Source organism: Pogoniulus pusillus, chromosome 43 (assembly GCF_015220805.1).
Source record: "Pogoniulus pusillus isolate bPogPus1 chromosome 43, bPogPus1.pri, whole genome shotgun sequence".
Classification (NCBI taxonomy): Eukaryota; Metazoa; Chordata; class Aves; order Piciformes; family Lybiidae; genus Pogoniulus; species Pogoniulus pusillus.
Window position 1 is genome coordinate 977,182 of NC_087306.1, and position 13,870 is coordinate 991,051.

At 62.2% G+C, this 13,870-nt stretch overlaps 3 protein-coding genes across 3 annotated transcripts; 1 reads left to right on the plus strand and 2 right to left on the minus strand.

The window, feature by feature from the left end:
- Positions 1-158: 158 nt before the first annotated feature.
- LOC135192792 (V-type proton ATPase catalytic subunit A-like) lies at positions 159-9,293 on the minus strand. The gene is made up of 14 exons (XM_064176178.1): positions 8,929-9,293; positions 8,594-8,722; positions 7,410-7,624; positions 6,839-6,976; positions 5,605-5,756; positions 4,877-5,039; positions 4,672-4,780; positions 4,011-4,133; positions 3,808-3,922; positions 2,762-2,825; positions 2,312-2,515; positions 1,732-1,826; positions 1,452-1,617; positions 159-265 (listed from the first exon to the last, which is right to left on the minus strand). Exons 1-14 carry the CDS (start codon positions 9,008-9,010, stop codon positions 173-175), a joined length of 1,848 nt encoding a protein of 615 aa, XP_064032248.1. The 5' UTR covers positions 9,011-9,293; the 3' UTR covers positions 159-172.
- A 1,291-nt stretch (positions 9,294-10,584) lies between these two features.
- Positions 10,585-13,868, minus strand: PFDN2 (prefoldin subunit 2). The gene is made up of 4 exons (XM_064176175.1): positions 13,787-13,868; positions 13,248-13,336; positions 10,942-11,065; positions 10,585-10,835 (listed from the first exon to the last, which is right to left on the minus strand). Exons 1-4 carry the CDS (start codon positions 13,850-13,852, stop codon positions 10,656-10,658), a joined length of 459 nt encoding a protein of 152 aa, XP_064032245.1. The 5' UTR covers positions 13,853-13,868; the 3' UTR covers positions 10,585-10,655.
- LOC135192631 (uncharacterized) lies at positions 11,161-12,172 on the plus strand (the record flags this gene model as incomplete). The annotated part of the gene is made up of 1 exon (XM_064175901.1): positions 11,161-12,172. A coding segment is annotated over one exon (960 nt), but the record flags the coding sequence as incomplete, so codon positions are not given.
- Positions 13,869-13,870: the final 2 nt, after the last annotated feature.

Below are 13,870 nucleotides of genomic sequence, written 5' to 3' on the forward strand. Positions count from 1 at the left end.
CCCCCCCCAGGCTCTGATGCCACCACCTGTAACCTGCTGCCGCCAATGGCCACAACACAGCCATGCCCAGACACCAGGGCCACCACCTTTATTGGGGAGAGAGTTGGGGTGACTCCTGGGGACTGTCCCACCCTGCCCATCCCCCCCCCCCCCCGTCCTCTCCTGCCCCTCCTCAATCCTCCAGGTTGCGGAATGCCAACTGCATCTCCTCGTTCAGCTGGGCAAAGGCTGCAGTGATGTTGGCCTCACCGTCCCGCACTGGATCCTGGGAACACGGGGGGGACACATCACCCTCCCAGTCCCCACCTTGCTCTGGGGATCCCGAGGTCACTGTGGGGGTCCCTATTTCACCCCGTCTTGACTTTCATGGCATTCAGCTTGTGGTGACATCATCCTTTGTAACCCCAGGTCACTATGGGGGTCCCCACCTCACCCTGTGCATCCCCAGGTCACTGTGGGGGTCCCCACCTCACCCTGTGCATCCCCAGGTCACTGTGGGGGTCCTCATAGATTGACAGAATCACAGAATCAAGCAGGTTGGGAGAGAGCTCCAGGCTCAGCCAGCCCAACCTAGCACCCAGCCCTGCCCAATCTCCCAGACCATGGCACTAAGTGCCCCAGCCAGGCTTGGCTTCAACACCTCCAGGGACAGCAATTCCACCACCTCCCTGGGCAGCCCATTCCAGTGCCAATCACTCTCTGCCAACAACTTCCTCCTCACATCCAGCCTAGACCTGCCCTGGCACAGCTTGTGACTCTGTCCCCTTCTTCTGTTGCTGCTTGCCTGGCAGCAGAGCCCAACCCCAGCTGGCTACAGCCTCCCTGCAGGCAGCTGCAGACAGCAATGAGCTCTGCCCTGAGCCTCCTCTGCTGCAGGCTGCACCCCCCCAGCTCCCTCAGCCTCTCCTCACAGGGCTGTGCTCCAGGCCCCTCCCCAGCTTCATGGCCCCTCTCTGGACATGGTCCAGTACCATGTCACTGTAGGGGCCCCTACCCCGCCTCATCTTGACCTTTGTGTCACTCAGCTTGTGGTGACATCACCCCCGTGTGTCCCTATGTCACTACGGATGTCCCCACCTCACTATGGGTGTCCCTACCCCACTCCACGTGGACCCTCATGGCACTCAGCTTGTGGCAACATCATCCTGTATCCCCCCCAGGTCACTGTGGGAGTCCCAGTGTCACTGTAGGGGTCCCTGTCGGGGTCCCACTGTCACTGTAGGGGTCCCTGTCCCTCCCCACCATGGTCCCACGTTGACTTTTGTGGCACTCAGTTTGTGGTGACACCACCCCTGTGTGTCCCCAGGTCACTGTGGGGATCCCTCCCTGACCCTACCGTGGTCCCACCTTGAACTCTGTGGCACTCAGCTTGTGGTGACACACATGATCACCCTGCATGTCCCCAGGTCACTGTGGGGGGCCCCACCTCCCCTAGCCCAGCAGGGCCTCACCTTGAACTTCATGGCACTGAGCTTGTAGAGGATGTCCCCCAGGCTGTCCCTGATGGTGGCCCAGGTGAGGCGGCGCTCGCCAGTGGCCTCCACGGCATGCCGAGCCAGCTCATAGAAGGTCACCATGTTGTGGAGCATGCCCACGGTCTTGTAGAAGGGGCAGAACCTGGGCAGGGGGTGGCAGAGGGCTGGACACAGGGCTGCATGTGGCCTTGGTGGGGTTGTGGTGGCCTGGGGGGGGGCTGCGGTGGCCTGGGGGTGCGGTGGGCTAGGGGGGTACCTGTCATAGGAGGAGTAACCGTTCTGCTGTAGGAAGTCATCCTTGAGCAGCTTGGCCACCTCCAGTGTCACCTTGTCAGCCTCAGCTAGGGATGCCTACAGGGCGTGGCTCTGTAGTGTCCCTCCCCACACCCCCACCCTGGTCCCATCCCACAGCTCTGCTCTCCAGCCCACACCCACCCTTCCCATTCCAGGCCTCCTTGCTCAAGTTGCTCCCATTCTGTATCTCCCACAGCATCCTGATTCTCATCCCACATTACTGTCCAATATTCAACATCCCATCTCCACCTCCATCATCTTCAGTTCCATCTCCATCCCCATCCAATGTTCTATATCCCATATCTCAACCCCACCTCCACCTCCATCTCCATCCCCACCTCCACTTCTATCTCTACTTCCATCTCCATCCCCATCCCATGTTCTATATCCCGTATCTATTTCCCACCTCCACCCCCATCTCTACCTCCATCCCCATCCCCAACTCCACCTCCATCTCCACCGCCACCTCCATCCCTATTCCCATCCCCATACCACCTCCCCACTCCCCCTGCCTCTCCTCCCGCCACCCTCCCCTTCCTCACCTTCCCAACCAGCTGGACGATCTCCGCCAGCTCCTCCTCTTCCTGCAGGATGCTGCGGGCTCGACTGCGCAGCGCCGGGAACTCAGGGTGCAGCCGTTCGTAGTGCGGCTCCAGCGCCCGCAGGTAGCGGCTGTAGCTGATCAGCCAATTGAGCGAGGGGAAGTGCTTGCGCTGCGCCAGCTTCTTGTCCAGCCCCCAGAACACCTGCGAGGGACACCGCACTGCCACCACCTTGGGGACACCACCAAGGGACAGGAGGGGACCCTGCACACCTGAATGAGGACATTGCCAAGGGACAGGAGGGGACCCTGCTCAGCTGAATGGGACATTGCCAGGGGACGAGAGGGGACCCTGCACACCTGAACAGGGACATTGTCATGGGGCAATGGAGGAGTCCCTGCTCAGCTGAATGGGGACATTGCCAAGGGACGAGCTGGGGACGCTGCTCACCTGCACAATGCCCAGCGTGGCTGAGGTGACAGGGTCCGAGAAGTCACCTCCCGGTGGGGACACTCTTGAGATGGCATAGGGAAGGGGATGGAGATGAGATGTGGGATATGGGACATAGGATGGAGGTGGGATGCAGATGAGGACAGGGATGGGAATAGAGGTGAGGACAGCAATGGGGATGGAGATGGGAAAAGGGACAGGAATGGGGATAAGGATGGAGATAGGGAGGGGGATGTACAAGGATATGGATATGATGATGGAAATGAAATAGGATGGAGCTGGGGATGTCTGATACAGGACAGAGATGGAGATGGGGGTGGAGATGGGGATGGGATGTGGGATATGTGCCATAGAATTGTGACAGGAGTGGGGGTGGAGATGACAGTGGGATACGGGACATGAGATGGGGATGGGGGTTGGGGTCTGGCATAGGGATGGATACAGAGTTATGGAGTGGAGGTGTATGTGGAGATGGAAATGAGGATGGGGACAAGGATGGAGATGGGGCAGGGATGAGGTGTGTGATACAGGACACAGGATGGGCATGGAAATGGCATTGGAAATGGGCAAAGGAGACAAAGATGAGGGTGGTGATGACACCAATGGAGATGGAGAGTGGGAATGGGATGTGAGCTCTGGGATATGAGACATAGGATTGAGGATGGAATGAGCATGGGCATGGGCTGGAGATGAGCATGGGGATAGGATGAGGGCTGTGGGACATGGCATTGAGGATGGGATGAAGATGAGGATAGGGATGTGGGACACAGGACTGAGGACTGAATGGGCATAGGCATGGGATGGAGATGAGGATGGGGATTTGGGACATGGGATTGAGGATGGGATGTGGCATATGGGCACATGATGGGATGGGGACATGAAGGCCAGTGAGCACCACTGCGAGACACAGAGAACGTGGGACATGGTGAGTACTGGGGGCGCGCCTGGCACAGGGAGCACTGCTGGGCTCGGGGGTGGGCAGGGCTGTGGGGGTGTCCCGAGGGCTGTGGGGGTGTCTCCAACCCCACAACCTCTCCCTTACTCACGCTCCAACGATGCTAACGCTGCCTTCGCGGGTGGGGGACCCCAGGCAGCGCACTCGCCCCGCACGCTCATAGAAGGATGCCAGGCGGGCACCCAGGTAGGCAGGGTACCCACTGTCTGCAGGCAGCCTGACATCAGCACAGGGCACCCGAGGGAGAGGCCTTCGAGAGATGCCCACCCCGGAAGCTGGGGGGAAGGTCCTCACCTGCTGGCATCTCTGCCAAGCGCCCAGAGATCTCTCTCAGGGCCTCCGCCCAGCGTGAGGTGGAGTCTGCCATCATGCTGACATGATACCCCATGTCACGGAAGTACTCGGACAGCGTGATGCCTGCCAGGGTAGCATGAGGTTGGCACGAGATTGTCACCACCATGGCAAAGCCACAGCTGGGTGTGTGCCCCTCATGCGCTGGGAATGTGCTCCAGTGAGCTCTCACCTGCCTCTCTGCTGGGTACCTGGGCATGTGGCTGGGCACAGGCGTGGCCTCAAGGGGTGTGTTACTGACACACAGGGTCACATGTACCCATGGACCCTGATGTGTGCCCATGAAACTCACATGTGCCCATGGACCTTCACGTGTGCCCATGCATGGTCATACATCTTGTGCATGCTCACATGTGCCCACAGATTCTCACACATGCCCACACACCTATGTGCTTGTGGATCCCACATGTGCCTACACCCACTCAGCTGTGCCCAAGGACCCTCACATGTGCTATGGACACTCACTCATGCCACAGACTCTCTTCCATTCCACGAATCCTCACCCGTGCCCTTGTACCATCACCCATGCCATGGACCTTCACCCAGACATGGACTATCACCCATGCCCATGAACCCTCACCCATGCCCAGTTCCTCCCACTCACCAGTGTAGATGGAGGCCTCCCGGGCAGCCACTGGCATGTTGGAGGTGTTTGCCACCAAGGTTGTGCGCTTCATGATGGTCTCCGTCCTGCCATCCACCTCCATGGTGAGCTGGGAGAGATTGGCACCACCATCACCACCTGGTCACAAGGGTCCCGGGGCCCAGCTGCCCTGTGCCACCTGTGAAACCCTGAGGTGTGTGCCCACCTCGGGGAAGTCCCTCAGGACCTCGGACATCTCATTGCCGCGCTCACCACAGCCCACATAGACAATGATGTCGCTGTTGGAGTACTTGGAGAGGGACTGGGAGATGACTGTCTTGCCGCAGCCAAAGGCCCCAGGGATGGCTGTGGTGCCACCCTGGACACACCTGGGGATAGGGGGGCACATGGGCAGTGGCTGTCAATGAGGAATGGTGCCCCCATAACACGTTCTACCATGGAGGTCCTGGCCCCATCCCTGTCCCCATTTCCATCCCTGTACCTGTCCTCATCACCATTCTCATCCTTGTTCTCATCCCTGTTCTCATCCCCATTCCTGTCACATTTCCACTCCATCCTTGTCCCCATCTCCATTCTCATCCCTGTCCTTGTCTCCATCTCTATCCCCACCCCTGTTTCCATCCCCATCCCTGTCCCCATTTCCATCTCCATCCCTGTCTCCATCTTCATCCCCATACTTGTCTCCATCTCCACCCCCATCCCCATGCCCATTCTTGTCCAAAAATCTCCATCTCGTCCCATCTTTGTCCCCACCTTGTCCCCAGGGATGGCTCTGTCCCCCTACAGCGTCTCGTCTCCCCCATCCCCACCCCTGTCTCCTCTCCCAGTCTCCACTCCCCATCTCCAGCTTCCTCACTCTCCCTATCCCTGTCCCCCATCTCCATCCCAGTCCTTGTCCCCATCTCCCACTATTGTCCCCGTCTGTGTGCCTACGGGAAGAGGGCATCCAGCACCCTCTGCCCGGTCAGCAGGGGGTGGTTTGCGGGCAGCTTCTCCGCCACCGGCCTCGTTTGCCGCACCGGCCACACCTGCAGCATCTGCAGCTTCTCGGTGCTGCCTTGGAAGTCCAGCTCCAGCACCACGTCCTGGAGCGGGACAGGGAGGACATATGGGGTCAAGACTGTCCTGCAACGTCTGCTGGATCCCATTGGAATGGATCCCGGATCCCAGCTCCCCCGATGGAGCCTTTACTGAGCGCAGCATCGCGTCCCCGCCCCCTCCCCGCCACCGAGAGGTGGGGCCAGGGGGAGCAGAGCGTCAGGGACACGGCAAAGGACAAGAGCATGGGGCCAAGGATGGAGCAGGGATGCGGGGGGGACAAGGAAGGGACAGGGCAGAGGAACAGGGCAGGATCGGGGGCACGGGGAGGGGACAGGACAGAAGGGACAAAGAGGGGACAGGGCGAGATGAGGAGACGAGAGGGAGCAGGGGAACTAGAGAAGGACAGGAAGGGGACAAGGGCAGGAGGGGACAGGACGTATGGAACAGGACATGATGAGGGGGACAAGGAGGGGGCAGCACAGGGTGAGCAGGGTAGGGTAGGGAGGACAAGGAGGAAACAGGATAAGGGGGACAAGGCAGGATGAGTGGGACAGGGAGGGGATACGATGGGGGGGAATGAAGCAACAGAGTGGGGCAGCTGGGACAGGGAGGGAACAGCAGAGTGTGGCCAGGACGGGACAGGGGAAGCGGAGCAGGGGACAGGGGAGGAAGGGAAGGGAAGGGAAGGGAAGGGAAGGGAAGGGAAGGGAAGGGAAGGGAAGGGAAGGGAAGGGAAGGGAAGGGAAGGGAAGGGAAGGGAAGGGAAGGGACGGGAAGGGAAGGGAAGGGAAGGGAAGGGAAGGGAAGGGAAGGGAAGGGAAGGGAAGGGAAGGGAAGGGAAGGGAAGGGAAGGGAAGGGAAGGGAAGGGAAGGGAAGGGAAGGGAAGGGAAGGGAAGGGAAGGGAAGGGAAGGGAAGGGAAGGGAAGGGAAACGGCGCGGGGTGGGGGGCATGGGAGGGACAGGGAAGGATGGGAGACAGGGAGGGGACAAGGCAGGATCGGAGGAACAGAGACAGGACAGAGCAGGGCGGGACAAGGAGGGGACAGGACAGGGCAGGGCGAGGGGACAGGTGAACTGAGCAGGACGGGAGGGATGACATCGTCACCCGCCACCGCCCGCCCGTACCGAGACGCTGTAGTGCCCAGGGGGTGCGATGTAGGTGACAGTGCCCCGGCTGCGAGGTGGCACCATGATCTTATGCTGAATCAGGGAGTTCTCAGCCACTGTCCCGTAGATGTCACCTCCAGTGACGTGGCTCCCAACCTGGCAGGGGGTGGCCATGAAGATGCTGGACCCCAATGGGAACAAGGTGCTGGGACACGGAATGTCTCCAGGTCCCTGTGTCCCCACATTGCTGTGTCCCAGCCTGGCAAAGGGTGGTCATGATGATGCAGGACCTCAATGAGGACAAGGTGATGGGAGAAGCAATATTGCCATGTCCCTACATCCCTGTGTCCCCACATGCCTGTGTCCCCATGTCCCTGTATCCCCACATAGTTGTGTCCTCGCGTCCCTACATCCCTGCGTCCTCATGTGCCCACGTTCCCGTGTCTCTGTGTCCTCATGTCCCCGCTTCCCCGTGTCCCAGCCTGCCAAGGGATGTCCTTGACGGCGCAGGTCCCCAGCAGGCAGCAGGGACGTCGCCGCATCCCCACGTCCTCTGTTGTGTCCCCAGGACGCCCTCGGTGACACGCACCCGCACGTTCTTGCTGGGGACAAAGTCCCAGGAGAGGTGGCGCGGCAGGGAGGGGACGTTGGTGCCCCGCGGGATGTAGATGCTGCGAGTCAGCTCCGCGATGTCCCGCAGCGGCCGCTGGATTCCATCGAAAATGGATCCCAGGATCCCGGGTCCCAGCTCCACCGACAGAGGCTTCCCCGTGCGCAGCACAGGATCCCCGACCCGCACTCCCGCTGCGACCCCCGCTCAGGAAAGGCCACCGAGAGATGGGCACAGGGGGACCGGAGCGACAAGGGGCAGGGCAGGAGCATGGGGACATAGAGGGGACAGGGATTGGGGGAGGGGGGGCCACGACACACAAGGAAGAGACAGGGCAGGATGAGGCGGGACGGAACAGGGAGGGGACAGGACCGGGGGGACAGGGCAGGATAGGGGAGATTAGGAAGGGACGGGACAAAGCAGGACGGGAGGGACAAGGAGGGGACAGAGCAAGGTGAGAGGACGAGAGGGGGCAGGGTAACTGAGTGGGACGGGACAGGACGGGGGGGACAGGGCAGGGTGAGTGGAACAGAGAGGGGGCAGGATAGTGGAGACTAAAAAGGGATGGGACAGGGCAAGCTGGGGGAGACAGGGAGAGGACAGGAGAGCGGAGACAGAGCAAGATTGGGGGGACAGGGAGGGAATGGGAGCGTGAGGGGACAGGGAGGGGGCAGGAGATATGGAACAGGACAGGACGAGAGGAATAAAGAGGGACCAGGACAGGATCGGGGGACAGGACATAATGAGAACAAGGAGAGGCCAGAACAGGGGGACAAGGAGGGGACAGGACAAGAAACACAAGGCAGGATGAAGTGGGACAGGGAGGAGGCAGGATGGGAGGGACGCAGCGACAGGGTGGGGCAGGGGAGGGTGACAAGGACGGGGCAGGGGGAGCAGAGCGGGAAGGGGCGGAAGGGAAGGGAAGGGCAGGGAGATGAGGAGGGAGGACAAAGGGACAGGGAGGGACAAAGGGACAGAGAAAGACAAGGGGACAGGGAAGGACAGGAGGGACGAGGAGGAAGAACGGGATAAGGAGGATAAGGGGACAAGAAAGGACAGGGGGGACGGAGAGAAGGGCAGGGACAGGCTGGAGGGTGGGGAGAGGACGCGGTGCCGGGGGTGGGGTGGCGAGGCACAGGGTGCCAGGCGCGGTGCCAGGATACAGGTCTCCTCGTAGACCTGGAGGGTGGCCATGTCCCCCTCCAGCCGGATGATCTCCCCCACCAGCTCGGCGTGTCCCACCCGCACCAGCTCGTACATGGCCGCTCCTGCCATGCGGGTGGCTGTCACCACTGCGGGGACATGGCACTGTCACCCCCAAATCCTCCCCTCCCCACCACCTCCTCCCGTCCTGCCCCCGGCTCACCGCCACCTCCCTCACCCTCACTCCCAGTTCCCTCCCTGGCTGCTCCGCGGAGGGGTCCCCAGCCCCCGGCTTGGGCACACAAAGGGTCGCCGATGTCCCCATGCCCCCCCCCCCCTCCCCCGGGGGTGGTACCGGGCCCTGAGACGCCGTGGACGGAGCCCAGCAAACTCTCCCGCTCGGCCTCTGCCAGCCGCGGTGCCCTGGTGGCTTCCATGGTGTCCCCTGCAGCGCTGCGGACGCGGCGCTGGGGTTATATGGCCCCGGTGGCTGCGGGGAACCGGCTGGGCCCGGCGGAGGGTGCGGGGACCGGGGACGGGGAGGTGGCTGTGTACAGTCAACAGCAGCCTCTGCCCCTCCTGTGCCCCCACCCCGCCCCGCGCCCTGGGGGGTGCCGCCGCACGCCAGCCTGTGCCAGCAGGCACCGACCTCTGCCAGCCCCAGGGGGACGGCGGCAACCTCCCGGTGCCACCGAAACGTCCCCAGGGACCTGCGCCACTTGCTCTGCCCCTGCCTCTTGGGGTGTTCACAGCCCTCAGCAGCACACATGTGGGCACCCAACCCCCCACCGGCACCCACCCCTCTCATTTTGGGGTCCCCCCAGGGCCCACGCACGGGCACGGACGCTGCCGTGCCACCCGCTCCTTCATTTTGGGGTGTCCCCCAGTATACACAGGGACCCTCCCCCACCATGGCACTCACCAGCCCATTTTGGGGCCCCCCATGGCACACATGGGCACCCACACCCTGCTTTTGAGGGCCCCTCACAGCTCGCACGTGGGCACCCAACCCCCCCATGCCACCCCTCTCCCCCTCATTTTGGGGTGCTCCAGAAGCACCTACCCCCTGACTGCTTTGGGGTGCTCCCATGGCACACACATGGGTACCTGTCCCTTTTAGTGTCTCTGCCCAGTCCACACACAGATGCCCACCCCACAACGGCACCCACTCATTTGGGGGTCTCCTAGAAGCACCACCCCCATCTTGGGGTGCCTCAACAGCATACACATGGACATACCCCACTGTACCACCTGCCCCCCGACTTTGGGGTCCTCCCATGGCACACACATGGGCACACAACCCCCATGTCACTCATCCCCTCGTTTTGGGGTCCCTCCCACAGCATACACATAGACACACCCCCAGTTTTGGGACCTCCCCAGGGGCACCCACCCCCATGTTGAGGTTCCCCCAGGTGGACAGGCACCAGGCCCGGGCACCCACCCATCCACGGCACCCAGCCCCCACGGTCCACACATGGGTACCCACCCCCTCATTTTGGGGTCCCCTTACACCCTCACTCTTCTATTTTGGGGGTCCCCCCAGAAGCACCTACTCTGCATTCTGGGGTCACTTCACACATGGGTACCCATCCTTTCATTCTGGGGTGCCCTCATACACCCTCATTTCGGGGTCCCCCCATATCCCACACATGGGCACTTGCTTCCCCCTGGCACCCACCCCTTTCATTTGGGGGTCCTCCCATGTCACCCACCCTTTATTTTGCTGCTCCCCAGCACTTCAAGCCCGGGGGGGATGAGGATGGGGCAGGGGGATGGGGAGGGGGGGGGGAGGGAGGGTGAAGTTTTCTCCCCCCACCCCAGGGCAGGCTTTTTGCTACCCAGCCCCAAACCCCACCTGGCACTGCTCCCTGCCCCCTACATCCCAACAAATGGCTGCCCCACCCTTAGCCCACCCCGGGAGGGGCTCTGACCCTATCTGAGTCTCCCCCACAGGCCTGCAGCCCCTTTCCTGCCCCCTCCCCCCCCGCAGAGGCAGCAGTGCCCAGGGGAAGCCCAACCCAGGTTTATTTAACAAAGCCACGACACAGAGTGGGGGGAAGGGGAAATGTTGGGGGGAGGCTATGAAACCAAGACCCCAGCGGCCCCCCCTTTGGCCCCAGCTCCCTCGGGGCCCTCTTTGGGGGGCTGCTTGGGGTCTTCCTCCCCCACCAGGCGGATGTTGTGCTTCTCCCTGAACTCGTTCAGCTCCCTGCCCTTGGCCTGCAGCTGCTGGTTCAGCGTCTCGATGATTTTGCTGATCTGGGGGAGACACAAATCAAAGAGGGGTGGGTGGGAAGAGGTTGGCAGCCAAAAAGGGGGTCCCTGAGAACGTCCTAAAACGAGGGGGGGTTCCCCTCCTCTTCACCTGCTCTTTGTTGTTCTCCAGGGCTGGCAGCACCTCCTTGACCGTTCGCTCCACCAGGATGCCCCCAACCATGCGGTAGCAGCGCCGGGTGGGGTCCACCTCCCGCAGGGTCTCTATCACCAGGCTGGCAGGGAGGAAGAGGAGGGTGAGGAGTGGGGCAGGAGGAGGAGAGCAAGAGGAGGATGCAATAATAGAGGATGGAGGAGGAGGGGGCAGGATCAAGAGGAGAGGGGGCAGGATCAAGAGGAGAGGGGGCAGGATCAAGAGGAGAGGGGGCAGGATCAAGAGGAGAGGGGGCAGGATCAAGAGGAGAGGGGGCAGGATCAAGAGGAGAGGGGGCAGGATCAAGAGGAGAGGGGGCAGGATCAAGAGGAGAGGGGGCAGGATCAAGAGGAGAGGGGGCAGGATCAAGAGGAGAGGGGGCAGGATCAAGAGGAGAGGGGGCAGGATCAAGAGGAGAGGGGGCAGGATCAAGAGGAGAGGGGGCAGGATCAAGAGGAGAGGGGGCAGGATCAAGAGGAGAGGGGGCAGGATCAAGAGGAGAGGGGGCAGGATCAAGAGGAGAGGGGGCAGGATCAAGAGGAGAGGGGGCAGGATCAAGAGGAGAGGGGACAGGATCAAGAGGAGAGGGGGCAGGATCAAGAGGAGAGGGGGCAGGATCAAGAGGAGAGGGGGCAGGATCAAGAGGAGAGGGGGCAGGATCAAGAGGAGAGGGGGCAGGATCAAGAGGAGAGGGGGCAGGATCAAGAGGAGAGGGGGCAGGATCAAGAGGATGTAATAATAATGGAGGAGGAGGAAGAGGGTCAAGAGAAGAGGAGAAGGAAGAGGAGGGCAGAAGCAAGCGGAGCAGGAGCAAGAGGAGGATGCAACAGCAGAGAAAGAAGAGGGAGAGGAGGAGAAGAGGGCAAGGAAGAGGAGGGGGAGAAGGAAGAGGGGAAGGACAAAGACAAGGGGCAGCAGGATGAAGAGGAGAGGGGACAGGATGAAAAAGAGGGAGAGGACAAAGAGGATGCAATAGTGGAGAAGAAGAGGGTGAGGAGAACAGGGACCTGGACAGGCTCACAGGCTGGGTGGGTGGGCAGAAGCCAATGGGATGAGACTGAACAAGGCCAAGGGCAGGGTCCTACACTTTGGCTACAACAACCCCAAGCAGCTACAGGCTTGGGCCAGAGTGGCTGAGAGCAGGCAGGCAGAGAGGGAGCTGAGGGTGCTGGCAGAGAGGAGCTGCAGAGGAGGCAGCAGTACCCAGTGGGCAGCAGAGCCAAGGGCAGCCTGGGCTGGCTCAGGAGCAGTGTGGGCAGCAGGACAAGGGAGGTTCTTGTGCCCCTGTGCTCAGCACTGCTCAGGCCACCCCTGGAGTGATGTGTCCAGCTCTGAGCTCCTCCACTGCAGAGAGCTGCTGAGGTGCTGGAAGGTGCCCAGAGCAAGGCAGCAAGGCTGGGGAGGGGCCTGGAGCACAGCCCTGTGAGGAGAGGCTGAGGGAGCTGGGGGGGTGCAGCCTGCAGCAGAGGAGGCTCAGGGCAGAGCTGATTGCTGCCTGCAGCTGCCTGCAGGGAGGTTGTGCCCAGCTGGGGTTGGGCTCTGCTGCCAGGCAGCCAGCAACAGAACAAGGGGACACAGCCTCAAGCTGTGCCAGGGCAGGTCTAGGCTGGATGTGAGGAGGAAGTTGTTGGCACTGGAATGGGCTGCCCAGGGAGGTGGTGGAGTTGCTGTGCCTGGAGGTGTTCAAACAAAGCCTGGTTGGGGGCACTCAGTGCCATGGTCTGGGGGATTGGGCAGGGCTGGGGGCTAGGCTGGGCTGGGTGAGCCTGGAGCTCTCTGCCAACCTGCTGGATTCTGTGATTTTATGATTCTATGATAAGAGGAGGAACAGGAGGCTGCTGAGGAAGAGGAGTGGGACAGGAGGAAGAGGAGGGGGAATAAGTGAAAGGCTTAGAGAAGAGGAAGGCATTGGAGGAGGAAGAGAAAGGAGAAAAAGGGTGGGATAAAATAGGGGAGGATGAAGAGGAGGGTGAGTGGGGCAGGAGGAAGAGGAATAAGCAAAGGTTATAGAGGAGGGAGCAGCATTAGAGGAGGAAGGCAAGGGGGAGGAAGAAGAATGGGAGACAATAGTAGGGAAGGAGGAAGAAAAGGAGGAAGAGGAGAGAGGGGGAGAAGGAAGAGGAGTTGATAAAGGAATAAGATGAGAGGGAGGCAGCAGGGGAGGGGGAAGAAAAGGAGAAGGAAAGGAAGAAGAGGGGGAGGTGATGAAGGAGGAGGTGATGAAGGGGTGAGGAAGGCCCCCAGGGCGCAGCGCCGCCCCTGACCTGTGCTCGTTCAGCTCCAGCTCCAGCTCCGCCGCCTTGGAGGCCAGGCCGCGCTGCTCCTGCCGCAGCCGGTTGAACCGAGCCACCACCTGCGGGCACAGGGCACGGCGTGAGCCCCGCGGGCTGCCACCCCCCCGCCCCGGGACCCCCCAGCGCCGGGGACACCACCGAGCCGCCCCCAGGGGCAGTGCCCTCCCGCGGCCTGCCCGGGAGCCCTGCGGTGCCAGGGCCCTGCTCAGGACACCCCAGGCCGGGGCCGCTCTGCCCCCCGCGCCAGGCACATCCCTCTCGGGGCCAGGGGCACCCCCAGGAGCTCACTGGCAGCAGAGCTCCCCCGCCCCCGGGCCAGGGGAACCCCTCCGGGTGCCCAATGGCACCCCCGGTGCCAGGGCCGGTGCCAGGACCCCCGCAGGGAGCAGCTCCAGCCTCTCTCAGCGCCCGAGCCCTGCCCGGGACCCTCCCTTGCACGGTGCCAGGGGACCCCCTCCCCGCTGCCCGAGGCCTGCTCCGGTCCCTCCGAGGGCACTCCGCGCCCGGACCTGCTCCGCGGTCAGCGCCTTGCCCCCGGCGGCAGCCCCGGGCCGGCCCCGGCCGCTCTCCGCCATCTTCGCCCCGCCCGCCCT

Bases quoted from the DNA above. Each gene is read 5' to 3' on its own strand.
- LOC135192792 (XM_064176178.1), bottom strand. From the start codon at position 9,010: ATGGAAGCCACCAGGGCACCGCGGCTGGCAGAGGCCGAGCGGGAGAGT. The intron at 6,977-7,409 runs GTGCGTGTCACC...ACCCCCTGCCAG, and splicing joins TCCCCAGCAAGAACGTGCGG to GTTGGGAGCCACGTCACTGG. The intron at 266-1,451 runs GTGAGGCCCTGC...CCGTGTTCCCAG, and splicing joins TCAGTGCCATGAAGTTCAAG to GATCCAGTGCGGGACGGTGA.
- PFDN2 (XM_064176175.1), bottom strand. From the start codon at position 13,852: ATGGCGGAGAGCGGCCGGGGCCGGCCCGGGGCTGCCGCCGGGGGCAAG. The intron at 13,337-13,786 runs GTCCGGGCGCGG...CTGTGCCCGCAG, and splicing joins AGGCGCTGACCGCGGAGCAG to GTGGTGGCTCGGTTCAACCG. The intron at 11,066-13,247 runs GTCAGGGGCGGC...CCTCCCTGCCAG, and splicing joins CTGGAGCTGAACGAGCACAG to CCTGGTGATAGAGACCCTGC.